The sequence below is a fragment of the Orbicella faveolata genome, unplaced genomic scaffold (genome assembly GCF_042242905.1).
Source record: "Orbicella faveolata isolate gen_17 unplaced genomic scaffold, um_ofav_v1 contig_1, whole genome shotgun sequence".
In the NCBI taxonomy this organism is placed as follows: domain Eukaryota; kingdom Metazoa; phylum Cnidaria; class Anthozoa; order Scleractinia; family Merulinidae; genus Orbicella; species Orbicella faveolata.
In genome coordinates, this window is record NW_028301536.1 from 22087501 (window position 1) to 22104903 (window position 17403).

The 17403-nt window shown below is 37.7% G+C and overlaps 2 protein-coding genes and 1 pseudogene across 5 annotated transcripts in view; 2 read left to right on the forward strand and 1 right to left on the reverse strand.

Annotated features, from left to right (window-relative positions):
- LOC110066480 (nucleoporin Nup37-like) overlaps positions 1 to 6594 on the forward strand; it is a 7070-nt gene extending 476 nt beyond the window's left edge. For all 4 annotated transcript variants that reach the window (XM_020773708.2, XM_089295751.1, XM_020773709.2 and 1 more), the window contains exons 2-8: positions 1 to 248; positions 2538 to 2689; positions 3101 to 3210; positions 3819 to 4000; positions 4313 to 4363; positions 4994 to 5078; positions 5836 to 6594. The exon at positions 1 to 248 is cut by the window's left edge and continues 43 nt beyond it. In XM_020773708.2, coding sequence (XP_020629367.2) covers positions 1 to 248; positions 2538 to 2689; positions 3101 to 3210; positions 3819 to 4000; positions 4313 to 4363; positions 4994 to 5078; positions 5836 to 5949 — 942 coding nt within the window. In that variant the 3' untranslated portion in view covers positions 5950 to 6594. The remainder of the gene's footprint in view (positions 249 to 2537; positions 2690 to 3100; positions 3211 to 3818; positions 4001 to 4312; positions 4364 to 4993; positions 5079 to 5835) is intronic.
- A 974-nt stretch (positions 6595 to 7568) lies between these two features.
- LOC110066431 (ELAV-like protein 2 pseudogene) lies at positions 7569 to 9076 on the reverse strand (annotated as a pseudogene).
- Positions 9077 to 9700: 624 nt separating this feature from the next.
- On the forward strand, positions 9701 to 17391 carry LOC110066435 (germ cell-less protein-like 1). The gene is made up of 9 exons (XM_089295732.1): positions 9701 to 9992; positions 10717 to 10802; positions 11433 to 11470; positions 12514 to 12610; positions 12976 to 13073; positions 13192 to 13370; positions 14011 to 14327; positions 15691 to 15827; positions 16447 to 17391. Exons 1-9 carry the CDS (start codon positions 9883 to 9885, stop codon positions 16771 to 16773), a joined length of 1389 nt encoding a protein of 462 aa, XP_089151858.1. The 5' UTR covers positions 9701 to 9882; the 3' UTR covers positions 16774 to 17391.
- The last annotated feature ends 12 nt before the right edge of the window (positions 17392 to 17403 follow it).

Here is a 17403-nt window from a genome sequence, read left to right on the forward strand (position 1 = left end):
TCATTTGAAAGTGTTCAAGATGTGAAAGTTGTGGAGTTTTGTCCATTTGACACCGCAGCAGGTCTTATTACTTATGGTGGTGACGACAGAGTAGCTTTGGGCATGTGTCTTTTCCAAGAAGAGGCTCAAGATAGCCATCTTCCTGTCTTGCAGTTTCAGCACATCACAGATTTTCACCACGGTACAAGTGTTCATTCTATTGCTTGGTCTCCTAACACGAACGTCCAACATTTACCTTATTCTTTTCAGTAAGTAACATATTTTATGATATAGCTCTAATTCTGGAAAATTATATAAAAATCGTGCCATATGAACCGAACTGCTTTTCTTTATTCAGGGCGTAACCAATCGATGACAATCAATGGCAATCGATGCCAATTAATCGACTGATATTGATAACCAATGAGCAATCGATCGTACAGGTTGGTGTGATTATCGATTGTCATTGATTGTCATTGATTTTCATTGATTGGCATTGATTTTCATCGATTATCAATATTAATTGATTAATTGGCATCAATTGCCATTGATTGTTGATAGATAATTTGTCAGTCATGATTTCTAAAGGGCACAATCTCTTGATGTATTTTAATGATAAAAACAACGACAGTCTAGGACATTGGAAGAAGATCAGGTTATATACAACACTGATGATTAGCTTAACTGAATAAAGTTTACGGAAAGTTGCACAGCATTAACGTGCGTCTTTTCAAAGTTACAACAATCTAATATTATTAAAGTACAATAAAATTGAACTTTGGATCCTCAAACATTGAGAGCATAACCTGTAAATGCTTACAATTTAAATCAAACATTTAAAAAAGACCACACAGCAATTAAATTTGTAAGGCATGTTTCGGATACTCAGTATCCATCTTCAGTTAAAGGATGTTTACAAGTGAGTGACTGTATATAAAGTAGGTAACAGTAGGTGTAAATTACAAAATGTAGAATAATAATACAAATCAGTGAAAAAGTTACATAATACTTGAGGGATACAAAAAGGTGCGATGCTACTCAAAATCGCCTGTGCGACCCAGCAACTTGGACTTGAATTGCGAGAAACTATGACCTTACACTAGACCTAAGGCAAAAACGACATCATCTTTTTTTCTAAGAGCTGTGTACACAGTTCACCACATTTCGAAGACATTCTCAGAGTGATCAAAATTGCAGTTGATTGTAGTGCAAATGCTACAAAACGCAATGGAATCGCGATATAAATTTGCACAATAATCACCTGTACACTTGGGCCTTATTAATTGATAGAGTGTTAACTGTCGGGCAAATCTCGGGACGACGTAACTATTCAGCTGATGAGACAGTGCAGTAAAAGACAGTATCAGGAAAAGCTTTTAAAGCCCAATCAATGGCAATCAATGATTTGTGACTGCTTTTGTGTGATTATCGATTGGTCATCGATTGGCCGATATCAATCAATACCAATAAATATTAAACTAACTTGCATTAATTGGTATCGATTGATCTATTGCTTTTACGATCATCGATTCTCAACCATTGGTTACGCCCTGTTCATTAGGTTGCAGGGAAATTATGAATAAGAAACTAGAAGGACCTTGTAGGACATTTTAAATGGTTTGCTGTGAGCAATGCCTCCTCCCTCCTGGGGGGTGGGGTACTCCCAGAAAAATTGGGTGGTTCCCAAAACCCTTACCCTATTTAAGACCAAAATCTGTGATTTATTAAAGACCTGACCCCTAAATCAATATCAGTCCTTTCTTCAGCCCTGTCTTATAAATTAGTTCTTTAATTCAGACCAATATTAAAGACATTGCAAAGGTTTTCGTGTTGATGGTTTTAGTGATAAATGATGAAAAAGTAGCTTCTTCTAAAAAAACATGCCTAATTCAAGACAAGAGTACAAAAACCATATTCTATGTAACACCAGAATGACCAGAATTAATGCCATGTTTCTTACCGGCAAAAACATCATACCCAATGCCCCCCCCCCTTGCTCCCCCCCTCTCCTGCCTTTCTCCCTGAGAGCAATGGAATAAATTAAACAAAAGTTGATTAAATTTTGTACCTTGGCATTTGCATCCTAAATTAATTTTATTAAAAGAATGAAAGCTTTCTACATACAGGCGTACACTTTTCTTAAAATTCTAAGCTGCTAAAGATCACGCGTGTGACATTTCTGACCCCTTGGATGGCCATCTTAAGAGTGGAATGATGTTTAGTGTGTAACGTGGACTCAAGTCAAAGAAGTTCACATTACCAGAGCTTATCCTGGCTCTTGTTGGATGAAATTGTTAGGTGAACCTGATCTCTTGATCCAAAATCTAATGCATTAGTCATTGAGCCACTGCATCTCCTCTGTAGAAGAATTTAATAGTTAAATTTCCTTGAATGATAAGTTTTGTTTCCTTGTTCCTCCTTTACCTTAGATAGAAACGGAGAGATTTTAATTCAGTCTGTTTTAGTTGAGACCAATCATAATGTAATCGTGGGATCTTTTTTACATTTTGAAAGTTATTAATTTTAATAAATTCATTTTTTGCTGGAATTTATATTAGGTTTTGTACAGCTGGAGATGACAGAAAGCTTCGCTATTTTGTATCTGATGGTAGGAGTTCATCATCAGTAACAGTTTTGGAAGGACATCTAAGTTACATCAATGACTGTGTCATTGAACCAATTTCTGGTCTTGATGTTGCTAGTGTCAGTGGTGAGTATTAATCTTATCTAGTAAACAATTTTTTGTTTTAAGTAGATCTATGACAATGAGCTAAAACACTAATTGGCTTAAATGTCTCATTCTTCATTTTGCTGTTGACATCTGCTTCCGATTGACTCATGTTAATTTTGTTTTCTTATCACCTCCTTTTCTATTTTTCTCTTGAATGAAATGAATTTTTCACCTTATCAAATGATAATTTCTTGGAGACCTCTATAAAGGGGCCACTTGCCCATTTTCTAGGGGTGGTCACTTAGTAAAAGCTTGTGCTTGTACTGCACTTCAACTTTAAATTCATGAAGAGTTATTTAGACTCCAGAAAATTAATTTAATAGAAAATCATACAAGCAAAAATAATAATAATTTATTATAACTCTCAGTTACTATGATTTTGATTTCTAGATGATCATACTTGTCGTTTATGGGATCTGGAGACTGGAACACAAAAAACTTCCATTCCTCTTGGCTCAGCAGGAGTTAGTGTTAAGTGGAATCCCAGTGAACCAAACAAGGTTTGGCAAATAAAGTAAAATATTAACTTGTGTGCAGTACCCTGAAAAACACTTCTGTTGTAAATTAGAAAAGTTAATTAATTATTAATAGTCTCAAAGCCACAAATTAAATTAAATCCAATTGATCATCATAGACTAGATGCTGAAAATACTTCTGTAGTTTTCTGGCTGTTGTTTATGAGGGAACTATATCTCTTAGCTTGTCTTTGACTGCATATTTTTTTCCTTCCCAACTACATTGTAAGACATATTATATACATTGTAAGCTAAATTTGTTATTCCACTCCCAAGAGAACACTAGAGTAACAGATATCTTAAATTTCATAGCATCTTCAACTGTTTGTTTTGTGCTGCAGAATTTAAAAAGCTTTTCAAGATGGTGCACATATCTCTCTAGTTGCATCTAATTCTCAGCTCTGTATATGAGATGTGCCTGCAAGGATCAATCATATCTTCAAAACAAGAAGTCTATGATGTTTCATTGTCAAATTACAACTTGCATGATTTGTGGCAGACATATCTCACAGAGAGAACTGGGCATAAGTATCTCCCGTCACAGATGAGTGGAGCCCTGTGTTCTACAATTTATTGTATATCATTTCCAACAGCTTATGGTAGCAGAAAAGAATGGAATTATAAGATTTTATGACCTGGTCAGTCAACAACCCATCATGTCACTCAGTGCTGGACAAGTGCCCCTGATCTCAGCCGACTGGTGTAAAACTAATGCGTTAAAAGTTGGCGCAGTTGCTAGTGATGACTGGCTTATATGGGATATGTCCAAATCAAGGTATGTAACCCTTAAGTTTGTTCCAGATAATATCTATACCCCTCCCCTGAAAGGTGTTTTGGTATTAACCTTCCCATACCTCTCGAAAAATTTTGGCTTTTGATACCCCCTTCCGCTGGTAAATTGTAATAACCTTCCTTGGGGTGGTTATGGATAATTTCTGGAACTGCACATTATTGAGGAACACATCAGTTATTATTGAATTTATAATATTCATATCTTCAATAGCTTGGGTTGAGGTTTGTTGTTTGACAGTCACAGTGTTGTTGGGTGAGGATGTAATTTCAATCCATGCTCTGATTTGCTTTACAGTTTACCCGAGGTTACAGACCAGGCTCATTCAAAAGGAGTGTGCAAATTTAGGTAACTCAATGATACCTTCAGGGTTAGGTACCAGGCAAATTGACCAGCTGTAAGGATAATTTTGCCCACCTTGTTTGACTATCTAGAGGAAAATGTTTTCTTATAAAGAAATTCAGGTCAAATAGTTTTGCCTGCCTGTGAAAACCAGTTGCTCTGCTGCTGAAAACATATATTTAATGGAACCCCTAAATCTGTTCAGTGTAAATATTTTCATTAAGACGCTGGCTGGTATTTTTCTTGCTCTGTCACCAAGCTAAATCCTAATCTGATAGAACATTATTGGAATGATGAACATAAAACACTCTACATCACACAAAGCTTCTTGAGTCTCTACCCTAGAATCACATTCTTACAAGCTATGAAATGGTGTCAACTGTGCATAAATGGTCGGGATGTACATGTGCAGACCCCCACCAGTTTCCACTATTTTCAGAAATCTGTTAGTTTTTTCAGAATGACCCAGAAACCCTGGAAAAGGGTTTTAGGGAGTTGAAATCCAAAACATTTCTCGGCAGAGCATGGCCCCAGACTCTTGGCACCTCTTGTTTTGGAAACTGATCGCCATTCATCCTTGATCTGTGCCTGATGTATTTACCAGTAGGCAACTTTAGCTTGTTTTCTATTATGCAGGTGGTCAAATGTTCACGAGAATTTTTTTGCCACATCTGGTCGTCCTGGGAACTACATCAATGTCTACCACATGGAACACCGCAAGGTTAGTTAAATTAATAATTTACATGTTTGCTAAGTGCCTATAGCTAACAGTGTGTACAATTTTGTACCACATTGTAGCTACATGTGTTTGACTACAGTCATACTGTCAAAATGTTAAGTACTGCCTAAGTGATGAGCAGTACATTTCAGCATTATGAAATACCAAAAACAAAATACAGAACATCACTTTTTTGAACTTGGCTATCTCAAACCCTAAATTATCTTCCCTTGATTATACTTCTCAGTTATTTACCAGTGACGGATATAGGGGAGGGGCCCAGGGGTCTCCCCCCCCCCCTTTATTTTGGGTAAAAAAAATCGCAGAGGGAAGAAAAGCTGGCAGGGCAACCAAAAATAACTGGGCCCCCACCTTAGCTTAAGGTCTGGATCCACCACTGTGTACTCTATTAGCTATCTCAAACTACCACTATTTTCAGTTCCCTGGGGTTTCAAGATCAGCTGTCACTATACTCACTTTAGATACCCAACCCAAAGAAGAGCATATTTATTTTATAACACCACGTTTAGATTACCAGTAATAAGTCATCCAGGAATATTATGAAGAAGGCTTCTAAAATGAGAAAACAATTTTCTTTTGTACAGTCCAATTCATGACAGTCTGTGAAAAAAGTGTTCCTTTTTATCACATTTCACAGATCAGACTGCCAAAATACCGGGGTAATACAAGTCATGTTTTGAGTTGACAACCCTGTAGCTGAGCAAAGAACTCAGTATTCACTTTGTCTTTTTTTGGACAGATGCCAGTCTCATGTCAGATGCAGACTGGAGGAGGTCTTTCTTGGCACCCTTCACTGCCTGTGTGTGCAACAGGTGGAGGAAACAAGGTTCACTTGTGGTTCTTAGAAGTGTAACAAGGTGTGGATTTATCACCAAGGAGAAGAGAAACAAACATTATCAGTGTACAGTTATCTGTAAAGATCAACCATTTTAGTGACATGCCTCCCTCTAATATATCTCAGTTAGAGCATGGCTGTTTGATCTGCTATGGAGAGGGAATGTTACACTGTATACCTTGGCTGTTCTTTTCAGGAATTACTATTCATGAAGCAAATTTACAAGGAATTTCTCTTTTAAAATATTATTGACCAAGATCCTGTGTTGACCACACTTGTTCATTTAGCATGAGTGGATATTGAACGGTCGAGTATTTGCCTGTTTATGGTCCTTGACTGCATCCCAGTCTAAACACCTACAGAAAAGAATTTGGCCAATATCCAGCCATCTTGACCTCATGCTTAGTCAATAGCCTATATACATGTTTTCCATGAGACAAACATTGACGAATACTAGATATTTTTATCACTGCACACCACATTAATTATTTGTGTTGGACAAAATGTTTGATATGGTCACTGTAATCACTTAGCATAACCCACTGACTATTAGGTAGATGTGTGACCTGATGGGATACACAGGAACTCTAACATTATTGAGACATGTTATTGGGAACTGGGCAAACTTTGAATGGCTGAGAATAAATTTTTATATTTGATGAAGTTCCTGAGATATGTATGTTTTTTTTTTTTGTTTCATTGATGGATGAGTCCCTAGGTTATGCTAAAACAGTTAAATGGCTTCCTTGGTTTCTATCAAAATTTGAAAACTGGGTCTGTTGGAACCCTTTTCATACAGTGCAGGCATATGATATTTAAAAGAAGTGATATGTAACTAATCAAAGTAATACATTTCTTGCAAACACCATCAAGTTTAATAATTATATGATTCCAAAGTTGTCTGATTTCAAGGCATTGGGTGGAAAGTGGAAACATTTTTTTTTCTCTCTGATGACTCAACTTTTCCTAATTTTTTGGCTGAAAGACCATGTTCTCTTTTTGTAGATTGAAATATAAGACCAACATGTTTGGAAGAACTTATTATTTAAAACCTGTGCTTAAAGCTGAAGTTGTTCTAAAAAAAGCTACCACATCCTTTCAGTTTCTATAACTGCTCCTTAATATTCCTTTTACTACTAGTTGTAATCATAGCTTAACAAACAATGTAAAGAAGACTGAAACTTTTGAAGTTTTGTTTCATGTAACACATCACAAAATGTAAACATTTTGCAACTACTTACAGGAAGTAAATTCAAAGTTTCAAAACAACTGCCATTATGGATGTAAAGCGGTCAAAGCTTTATGCTTCATTCTTTCTCATATCACTTGATGAAACAACTTTGCAGCTGTAAAAATCAATAAAGCTGTCGGAAAAAGAATTTGAAAGGCCTCAAAGATAAGTTATGTTGTTCGTAAGGAATAACATTGATTCGCATTCCATCAAGTGAGACTTATGTTTATAAACATTAGGATGCTGAGACTGTGCAGTACGGACTGGAAATTATCTTTAAATGTACACATTTATCGAATATAAAAAAATGTGGTTGCTTTCTGGCATCTGTTGAATAGTTATGTCCCAAAAAATGGTTAGATTTTTAATTGTGGATTTGTACCCATACTTACTAATGACACTGCTCTGTCAACACTATGTTTTCTTGTTCTCAGCTTTAGTAAGAAATATTAACTGCATTAATACATTTTAATAAGAAGTGAGCTATCCATTAGATCCAGGGGAACCTAATTGGAGGTCTATCAACACAGATATATGAATTACTGGTAGGTAAACTGAGACTACATCTCTACAATCATGATGAATGGGTTTAAAATACATGAAGTGGTCTGCAATACACACATGCCAAGGGGTAAACAAACATTCTGGAGAATGATAAATATACTACTAACACAAATTGTCTCCTTGTGGAAAATCAGCAGATTTCCATTTCATATTCTGTTGACATGTCCACTGAGTGGGTGAAAGAAAACAAGGTTCTCATAAACAAGCAGGCTGATATGTTTGTTTCCATTTTTGTGTGTAACATGCACGTGAGCAGACCAAGCCAGATGAAAAGCACTAACTAACAAATGGCAAAATTCTTTTTGATGACAAATAAAAGTATGCAGTGTATCACATCAGCCACTTGCGAGGTTTCAACTACATTTTTGGAGTTTTAAGTTTAACTTGCAAAGGGCGTTGACCATACATCATTCCATTCAATGCAAGGATAGCAGCTTGAGCTTGTGCCATTGAAGCCATAGTAACAAAGCAAAATCCTTTACATTGTGACTTTTCCCAATCCCACATGACATTTATTTTCCTTATTTCACCATAAGGTGAAAATAGTTCATACACTGCAGCTTCTGTTGCCTTTGCCCCAATGTTATAAACAAACAGAGTGTAGCCGTCACCAGTTCCTGGGGAGGTTATCTGGTTAAACCCTGATGCTGGTGGAATCTGGGGTCCTCCCATCATTGGGTTGAATCGGTTTGCACGGCGATTCATCATGGCTTGGGCCATTGGCCCAACTGCACCTGGTGGATGTAGATTAAAACTGGGTCGTTGAGGCCCAGCAGCTACAGTTGGAGGCTTTAACTTGGTAGTGTTGTCATCAGCAAAACGGACATACATGATTTCTGTGGTTCCAGAAGGCATGGTGTTATTGAGGGCATTGATGGCAGCTTCAGCTTCTGACTTCAGATTGTAAAGAACAAACCCAACGCCTTTAGAGGCGCCTGATATTTTATCAGTGAGGATCTTGACGTTGATTATATTGCCATAAGGGATGAAAAGCACCTTCAGGTCATCAACTGTCCAGCTTTTTGGAACATTACGGACATACAAGTTTGCTCCCTTGATTCTCTCTCCCCCTTTCCTTGACAGAGCAACCTTCAAGAACTTGTTTTCTATCTGATGACCATCAAGTCTCTGAATTGCCAGCTGTGCATGCTCAGGTGTAAAATACTCCACAAACCCAAAGCCATAGCTGTAGCCTGAGGATTTGTGTCGGCAGATCTTGCAGCTTTTGGTTGGGCCGACACTCTGAAACAGTGCTTTAAATTCTGCATCAGTGTAGTGTTGTGGTATGTAATTGATGATCAAGTTAGTCTTGTTGTCAGATTCATCGTCGTTGCTTCCTACAGCTGCCATAGTGGAACAAAATTTAAACAAGGGATACAAATATCACGCTTATCACAAGAGTCAGAAGTATCAACGTGGTAGAAAACAATTTCTGGCACTTTTGGCTTTAAAAACTTTCTGGATAAAAAAAAAAACAAACAAAAATCACAAGTCAGCTCTAGCATAAATAACACCATGCTAAACAAAAATAAAACGACCAAGTATAACTTCGCACAAGCTACCAAGCTGTCGCTTTCATTAACCAAAGCTTACGCTTAGATTTATGTTATACGAATCAAAAACAAGAAATCTTGAGATAGCTAGTGCGCCACATTACTAAAATGTTACAATAAACTGAAAGTTTTGTAACGGTGTATTGTCAATAAGACAAACGTGTACCTATAAAGGCTAGATCTGTCAGCCAGTTCAAAGTTTACATTCAGTGAAGCGAGCTTGTATTGACTTACCATGGTTTAATCATATATTTAAGCATTTAAATTCACCCTAAAAAGGTTCACTTTAACAATTTTATGATCATCAACGCTTCTTCTGGCTTTTCAATCTTTATTTCTATCACTCACCTTCTTAGAAAGGGTTTGGCGTGATCACAAAATATAAATTTTTGTCAGTTTTCACTGCATGAAGTGAAGTCGCCATATGCAAATTACCCATACCCCTTAGCTGCTTATTACAGCTCCTAGTCCCGCGCGGCATTGTGGGATGGTAAACAGTCATGGCTGCTAGTGTAAAGTGGATTTTGAAGGTACACATTGCAGGGTCGTCTAGTAGATCTTACTAAACGTGAGAGAGTTTGGAGGCTTGGTGCACTCTGTACAATGGGTTCCACGATATCAACAGTAAGTGGAAAAAGGAAGCATTCTGAGTGCGAGGATGAAGAAGGAAGCCAAACTGAAGAAGACGATGCCGTCGTTGATGTTGTAAAGAGGTACGTGAAGGCAATTTTTAAATGTTTTAAGCTTGAACTCACATATCATTTTAACCTTTGAAATTATCTTCTTATCAGTAAATCACTCTTAATCTAAGCTTTCTTGTTGTCAAAAAAATCTTCATAATTTTCGACAAGAGACACATAATTCCAGCAATGTGTATGTAACTGGCTCAACCGAAACTACTTGTCTATGGCAATATATCAAAGAACGAAATTGGTTTGTAATGGGTCAACGTTTCCAAGGCGGAAAATATTGTTTGCACTTGAGCAGAATTGACTAAAAACTCTAACTCTCGAAATTGTGGACCATTATCTTTCCCTGAAAGACCTGCCCATTCTTGTTCCCAGAGTCACCATGGCCGCTTGCACACTTATGATGTACATACACTTGTATGGCATGTCGCCAAAGGGCAGCTCTTGGGATAAAAATCCAACCTGTCCAGTGTGAGAGATTTGAATTTCATACCATACGAAAACTTTCAGCTGACTACAGGTTATCACAGCTGGGAGGGGTGTGTATGTGTGTGTGTGTGTGTGGGGGGAGGGGGGGTGGGGGGTGGGAGAGACACATAGACATGATCCATGTGTGGGTGTATTGTGCCTGGTGCTTCACCTCACTTTCAATGTTTTCCATGACCTTCTGGGAGTTAAGATGGGCTGACTGTGTTTTACTTATTTACAATATTGAATGTGTGAGTTGTTTTTGGTTGATATTTTCTAGGAAAAGGTTGAAGGGCACCTGTGATTATATTTATCAGACACTCTTTCTTGATGGAGAGGGAAGTGATGTGACAATAGAGGCCCTTGGTTAGTAACCACCTCCTAGCAAATAAATATGTTATTTCATGTGTGTTCATTGGTATTCACAAGTAGCCTAACAGCTCAGGGAGGACTTGAAATGGCCAGGACGTTTGGAAGTCATAGGTTCAAATAATGTGCTCTGACTGAAAAATCAGCGTTTCTGAATTTAAAGAACTTGGCTAGACTTATTCACTTGAATGGTGGTAGAACAGGGATGTCCTTTGTGGCTAATATAGCCCAGGATTGATCCTTTTAACATTATAACCTGAGCCCTGATTTCTCTACTTAGATACTGGTGGAGTACGCAAAAAAACAGACTGTGTATCCTATCGACTATTTCCATCATTCCTTCTCAACTAGTGCCTACTTTTTGTTTATGGTAAAATATGTAAAAACTAAACCTTCTGCTAGCCGGGGATTCTTTCAATAATTTTTTATGTTTGTTCAATATTTTTGTATTGTTATTGCAGGTGTAATGTCCCTATTTAGCATTGCCTCTTAAGTACTGTTATACATTGTAACTACCTTTGCACAAGTGCTTATAATGGTCTTTTAATGTTGGGATAATGGCTGTAGACTTACCTAGAACATTCTGAGTATATGCATTAAAATACATTTTTTTACGGTCCTTTTTAGGAAAAGAATGGAAGCTTCACAGAATCTACATGTGCCAGGTACAGTGAAGATGTTGGTAAATATGGGTTATTGACCAAGCGCAAGGTTAAGATGGCTGGATATTGGCCAAGTTCTTCTTTTTGTGTGTGATGGACAGAGACAGAGTCAAAGTCCATAAACTCACAAGTAAAACGGCCAATATCCAGCCACCTTGACTGAACAAGCTTAGTCAATAAAGGATTTAGTATATGGATTTTGGGGAATTTTTTCTTGTGGCACACAGCAGGTAGTCCCAAATGGGCAAGATAACCCGCTCGGGTAGCCAATCACAGCAAAGGAATTGGTTCATCTTGCTCACCCATGGAACGAGCCACATAATAATTTAGTTATTATTGTTCTTCTCAGTCAGATAAGTGCTGATTTTCCTGTCCAGTATTTTACCATCTAAATAAGTGTTCAACTGCATGTATATACAGCACTGTAGAACGAAATGGTTGGATTCTTTTTTTAAAATAAAATTTTCAAGTTGTACGAGTGATCTGAAGCATTGAGTCACGCTTTTCTTCATGCACGTTGGGAAATACATTTTCTACAAGTCAGAGAATAAAACAGATGTAGATTCTGATTAGAGAGGAAGCCACATCAGCCTTAGCTGGTTTTCAGGTGGGTCCTCTATCCTAGTTGAATTGGAATTTAGAGATGTTGCTTTTTGTGGAGGGAGGAAAACCGGAGAACCAGAGAAAAACCCTTGAAGCAAGGCGAAAACCAATAACAAACTCAAGAACCCACGTATGCTACCATGCCAGAATCAAACCTGAGCCACATGAGTGCTCTCTGCGCTGTACCATCCCTGCTCCCCTGATCTTAAAAAGGGGGATATGTCATTATTCATACCAAAACACCTGCCATCTGTAATACATAAAATGTTAGGATTATATGTGCATAGATCTCTCCAACAATTAAACTCCTTAATTATCTGCCATAAACTGTGGACTGTTAAGTTGAATCAGATTTACTTTAAAAACAGTTGTGTAACTTTAAAGATATTACATGTAACTTTAAAAGTTGTTTCCAGTTTGACCTTAACATTGTTTGATTGCAGTCAGAGTATTTTCAAAGCATGTTCAATGGATCGTGGAAGGAGTCTAAAGAAGAGCATATAACCTTGGAGATTCCAGATGAAAACATTGATGTTGAAGGTAAGGAAAGTCTTTAAGATCATTTGTATTTCAATATCAAACACGAGAGACAGTGTTTCATCGGGATATCCAAACACCAAGAAGAGAGTTGAAAATATGGTGCACAGTGGAGTATTTTGGATGAAATTCAAGGTGTTTGGAGAGCTGATGAAACACTGTCTCAAGCATTTAATATATCTTCTCAATCGAAACAAAAACTGAGGAGTAAACAGAGAAGTAAAATTGTCAAAATCTATGCTAATTAAGACCGGGTATCCAAACCTCCTTCACGGTTGTGATTTTCTTTGTTTTAACTTGGTGAATTATTAATGAGTTTGAGAAACCAGATTCTTTACCAACTATGTCTAGTCATTATCTCTTTGCAGCACTGAATACAGCATTTGGTTCTTTGTACTGTGATGAAGTGGCAGTCACACCAGCTACAGTTGTACCTATCTTAGCTGCAGCACACTTGCTACAGCTGGTGAGAATTTAGAACAGTGTGGCTTCTTGAATTCATAAAGCATTGTTTTTAGGCATGGATATTTTCTGGAACAACACAAATTTTAACAAGAAATCTTTTCAACCTGTCTTGTTTGTAGGAAGGTTTGTGTCAGCAGTGTACTGAAGCAATGATGGAGACGATAAACAAAACAACAGTGTGTACATACTATGCTGCAGCCACACAATACTGTGAGGATCAGTTACAAACCAAGTGTGTAGAGTGGCTTGAAAGGAGAGTCACTTCTGAGACGTCTGTGACCCTCCTGAAAGACATCAGGTGAGTACAGACTGTGGTACAAACTACTTATGGACACTGAACTCAATCCACTGGACTTGATCCACATCCTTGCCAATGCTTATAATTCAACTCTATTAGTCATAGTAGGAAGAATTCAGGAGTTTAACAATGTCAGGCCCTAGTTGTTTAAAAGGTGGATAATGCTATCCACCAGATAAATTGCTATCCAGTGGATAAATGTTGACAAAACAAACAGTACTGTGTTTTTCACTGGATAGTGATTTATTTGGTTGATAGCGTTATCCACCTTTCAAACAACCGGGGCCAGAAAGTCAGACGTTTGACTAAGAATTGTTAACATATTTCCAGCAACAGATTGCAAACTGTAGTCCAAACTACATGTACTTAATTAGTCAGGCCCATTGGATATTTATCAGCAATAGCCTCGCTGCAACACTCTATATCGTAAGGACATTAACCTCTTTTAGTCTTGGGCCTCATTAATTGACAAAACTTTAAGTGCTTTAAAATTCTTTCTGGCAGTCGGCGCTTCTGGTTAGCCAGGTTCACAAGCTCGATTTCAACGGCGCAGAAACAAATTTAACTAGGAGACCCTAGATTATTTTATCTTTTAAACTGGAGAAAAATAAAATATAATAATTTCCCCTTTTGTTTGTAGCATTGAGCTGATGAGTCAAGTGATAAATTCTCAAGGGTTATTTGTGATGCAGATTGAGGTAGATGTTTATAACTTGCTGAAGATGTGGGTGTATGTACGACTTCACCCTGACTGTGCAGGAAGCTGGAAAGATGTACGAGAACAAGCCAATGCATACTTTAGTTCAAGGGCGTCTGATTATTCTGCTATGAATTGTTTTCTGGAGACTGATGAGGGCAAGGTGTTTATACCTGCCTTTAGATCTATAAGACTTCACCATGTTGTCAATGACCTGCGTTCGATTCAGCTTCTGGACACAGACAGGATTATTCCCCAAGGTATCCATTACTCTTTTTGTTGGCATATGGCGATATATAAAATAACAAATCATAAAATTTAGAAAACGCTTTCTAAGAAAGCGCGTAATTCTACAAGCCGTACTTGTATATAAACAATAGAACATTCCTGTCGACGCCCTGCCGAAATCGCCCGCAGAAATTTTATTCTAAAATGCAAATATTAGCCGAGAACAAAGTTCGAAGGCTTAATGTATGTAGTCCTTTAGAACATAGATTTTAAAGGGCAGCTATCAGCCCATACACTCGAGACATAAATGATATTCTGTCTGTATTGTCTAACGCTAAATTTTCCCGTTGCGGCGGGAAAAATTGAAACGAATTGAACGAATTGAAACAAAATGAATTTCTTCATAGAAACTTCCAACCGCTGGGAAGTTAAAACGATTAAGCTTTTCTCCACGATCTTGAAACCTTTACGCCGGCTTGGTGTTATACTGTACCGTTATACCGTTGTTTTCGGGACAATTTTAAGCCTAGAAATTACTTGTTCACGCTATCTTCAACTGAAATCCATGTGACAGAACCGTAAATTCTTTTTGCCTTCACCTAAAAAAAAACTACAGGAGAAAGCTGCGTTTCATGAGCTACTTCGCCGAGCGGGCCATCACTGTCGCCTGATAGTTGCTAGCCTGCGTTGCAGGCGTATTACGGGGAAGGGGTAGGGGTCCTTCTCCAAATCCCGAACGCCTGTTACGCAGGCTAGATAGTTACCCGGTGGCATATTATCACCTGATAGTACCCGGGCGAGATCGTACCACGTGATCAGTTGTAGCCAATGACGACACGGGAAAATTTAGCGGTGAAATTTAGAAACTCAATGTTAAAGAATTATAGCTGTACTAGCACTAGCTGTTGAAGTGAGGACGGCGCGAACAAAGAGAATTTACATTTCAAATAATGAAAATATGCGAGTTTTTTTCGTTTCAGTTTCTTAAAGTGTTTTCTAAAAGAAATAGAAATTATTGCCGTGTTTTTTGTCGAGTTATAGAAACAAGAGTTTAATTCTGTGGGAACGATAGATGCTGTGGAAACACGAGCTGCTGTTTCTTTAAAACTCATTACAAACACGGAAAATATTTTCTCTTTCTTTACATAGTAAATGTAATTTTAATGGCTTGTATGAGTGTATGTCCTTGCAAAACTGATGGGATTCAAAAACAAGTTTGAAATCTTGCCAGGTTAAGAGAATCGTACAGTAGACCTGCCTTCCAAAGTCTAAATGCCGCCTCTCAGGCTCTGTGTTAAGAAATGTTTAATTTATGATTTCTTGCATTTTCACATGTCCCTGTTGAGTTTTGGCCAAAGGTTCTAGAATGTTTCATCAGTGTTTGTTTATTTTCAGATTGGCTGCATCCTGTGTACAAAACACAGTGGGCTGCCATGTTATCAATGTCCCAAAATCGGGACCCTGGCCCGTCAGCCGAGAAATTCGGAAGAGATGCAATAAGATGTGGAAGGATATTGGAAAGAAGTTCATCGGTGAGTTGTTGTCGTGCCTGACAAAGCACTTACAGACATGTTCAAACTAAATTCAGTAGAGGTAAGGGTTTTCACTGCCCGGTGGTTCAATTTTATATGCCTTGCTTACTTAATTGAATATACCAAAGATCTTAAATTTGAACTGCGGAGAAATACGCAAAGGCATGGATGATCATTACAGTTATATACACAACTTAAGAGTTTGTTAAAAAAAAAAGCTTGAAAAAAATCAAACTTGAACAGGATTCGAACCCATGACCTCTGCAATACTGTTCAGACAGTGCTCAACCAATTGAGCTGTCAAACCAGCTGGGAGCTGGTACGTTTTGAGATTCTGGTCGTTGCTGAGGCTCATGTACAAGTGGTAACAGGGTGGTGATGGGTAATTCATAGTCTTTAGAGGTCAAGCAAGGTAGGAGGGCTTAATTTCAGATCAATATTTAGTTAAAGAACACTTCCCCTTGTAGTCTTTTTCCTTATCTATAAAGCTACCTCCTTTATTGCGACCAAAACCGTGACAACCGAATTTCACACCCTGTCTTCTTGTCACTTGCCGAAAATTAACGTTCACCAAGAGGTTTAGACTACATGTTATATCCCTTCTGCTCTACATTTACAGTATTGCTGGCGATGGACAGGATTCTCTTATGGCATTGACGTCATTATGACGTTCAGCCCCAAGACAAAGCAACTGTCACTCAGACGGAACACTTACACACATCCGGTCAGCGGTGCAGTTTGTCTTCATCAACAGAGGAACCTTTTAGTTCAAGTGTCTGCAGCAGCATTCGACGTCAAGGGATGTACAAGCTATTACAAGTGTTCTGGACTTTTAGATATGACGCTAGACCCGGATGAAGAAAAGGTTGTCTTGCAACTCGACCGGTCAGTGGTTTTCCCCCTGAGTATCAGTGTGCACATGGCGCTAGTTTCCGCCAATAGCTGAAGAGTATCCTGGAGCTGCGCCAACTGTTATTCGTCATGAAGAAACTATTTGTCCAAATTTATCTTCTTGCACTAAAGAAGTTTGGACGAGTTAAAAAGAAGAAGATATGAATAAGTAGAATTTACTTTTTGTATTAAAAATAAATGTGTATTTTGTACAAGTTCGGTTTGGAAACCAATAGCTGAGTGCAACATTATTTGTATTAAATGTAAATGAAGTATAAGTATTGCTTGTGAAGGATAAAAAAGTGTAAGACAATTATTCAAATACACGTCTCTCTTAAGTAATTTTATGAAACTCAAAAAGACGTGAAAATCGAGTAAATAATGAAAATGGTAATGAAGCGAATTTGACGACACGTACTAAAATTTTGACTTGAGAATTTGATTATAATAGTTCATTTCCGCTTTGCTGACAAAAGGGAATGATATGTCAATATGTATATCAGTTTATTTAAAGGAAAGAAACATGATTCCTTGCTTTGTAAAATTTGACGTTGGTATTAATTTCAAGTTTAATTTTTGAATTATGCAATTCGGAAATTCCGGCAACTGACATGAAATGAACGAAAGTGTAAGGAATGACATGAATAAAATCCATTCCGTGCAAACGCCAGAAGGGTTGTGGTAA